General features: G+C 36.1%; 1 protein-coding gene across 1 annotated transcript in view; it reads right to left on the bottom strand.

Moving 5' to 3' along the window:
- LOC107743914 (protein FAM179B-like) overlaps positions 1-1483 on the bottom strand; it is a 24845-nt gene that overhangs the window by 20141 nt on the left and 3221 nt on the right. Inside the window, exon 3 of the mRNA XM_016557363.1 lies at positions 534-798. Coding sequence (XP_016412849.1) covers positions 534-798 — 265 coding nt within the window. The remainder of the gene's footprint in view (positions 1-533; positions 799-1483) is intronic.

Raw genomic sequence — 1483 nt, 5'->3', positions numbered from 1 at the left:
ATTTAGATGTATTTACTCAGACTGTTTAATGGAGATAAGAGGTTCCATAAATGCATTTACACAGTAAAATTGCAAATGCATAAATAATGTTATAAGATTAATGTTTTACTTTTTTTTAAACATATAAATATGAAATGTTGGAAAATGCAATGATACTTTTAAATATGAAACCAAACCACCAGTAGGTGGCGGCAAGTCTTAATGAGTGAGCCACTGATTCAACCAATTCGTTCAAACGGCTAATTCATTCAATAAATAAAGTAAGTGACTTTTTTTATGAATGGCTCAGTTATTGTTTGTATTGATGTTTTAATGAGGTTACTTGTCCAGTTCACTTGCCCCTTCACAAAATCCACTTGTCCCGGACAAGCGTTAATGTCGAGCCCTGCAGTGACTGAAGTAGTTTTGTGTTTGATTGTCATGAATGATTACTTGAACACCTTACTTAGTGGACTACTGATTCAGTTTGTTCTGTGGCTTGAGTCGAACAGCTCTGAGGCGTGTGTAGGTGTATGTAGTGCATGTGTCCTGACCAGCGATGTCGCTCCTGCGGTGAGGGCTGAAGTCACGTTTGTTGGGCCACGTGTTGGACATGGACAGCGAGGGGTCAGCGTGGTTTCTGCGCGGTAAGGTCGGGGTCAGCAGACTCCCTGTTAGGGCAGTCAGCGGGTACGAGGGCAGCAGAAACGAGCCCGGAGGTGTGGAGCTAGTCGGGAGGGAGAACGTTCGCTCAGCGCCGCCCGACGGGAAACGACTCGTCTTGGGCAAACCTGTGGAAGAAAGCCAAACACTCAATACCTTCAGTTCAAGGAAAAATGACAATGTGACAAACATAAAAACAAGTACTTAATATCACGCTTTAGTCGAAAATTAAACGCATTGCCTTTACAACTAACTGACTGAGGCACTAAAATCACTAACTGGAAATAAATAAAAACTAAAACTGAAATAAAATTTTTAAATTAAAACTAAATATTAATATAAAAAAAAAACTAAAATAATAAATAAATAAAAATAAAAGTTACATTAAAATATTAAAAATATATAATAATACTAAAATGACACAGATCCTAATTCATTATGGTTCCCAAACTCTACTGCCAACTTTAATAAACCTTTAATAAAATCTGAACATATGTGGCCCTGCAGCACAAAAGCAGTGTTAAGTCGCTGGGGAATATTTGTAGCAATAGCCAACAATACATTGCATGGGTCAAAATTATAGATTTTTCTTTTATGCCAAAAATCATTAGGATATTAAGTAAAGATCATGTTCCATGAAGATATTTTGTACATTTCCTACCGTAAATATATCAAAACTTAATTTATGAGTAGTAATATGCATTGCTAAGAACTTAATTTGGACAAATTCAAAAGCGATTTTCTCAGTATTTAGATTTTTTTGGCACCCTCAGATTCCAGACTTTCAAATAGTTGTATCATAACAAACCATACATCAATGGAAAGCTTATTTATTCAGCTT

This window comes from Sinocyclocheilus rhinocerous, unplaced genomic scaffold, assembly GCF_001515625.1.
Source record: "Sinocyclocheilus rhinocerous isolate Xijiao unplaced genomic scaffold, SAMN03320098_v1.1 scaffold1068, whole genome shotgun sequence".
NCBI lineage: Eukaryota > Metazoa > Chordata > Actinopteri > Cypriniformes > Cyprinidae > Sinocyclocheilus > Sinocyclocheilus rhinocerous.
Note: the sequence above shows the minus strand (reverse complement) of the source record. Positions and strands in the feature narration are given on the sequence as shown.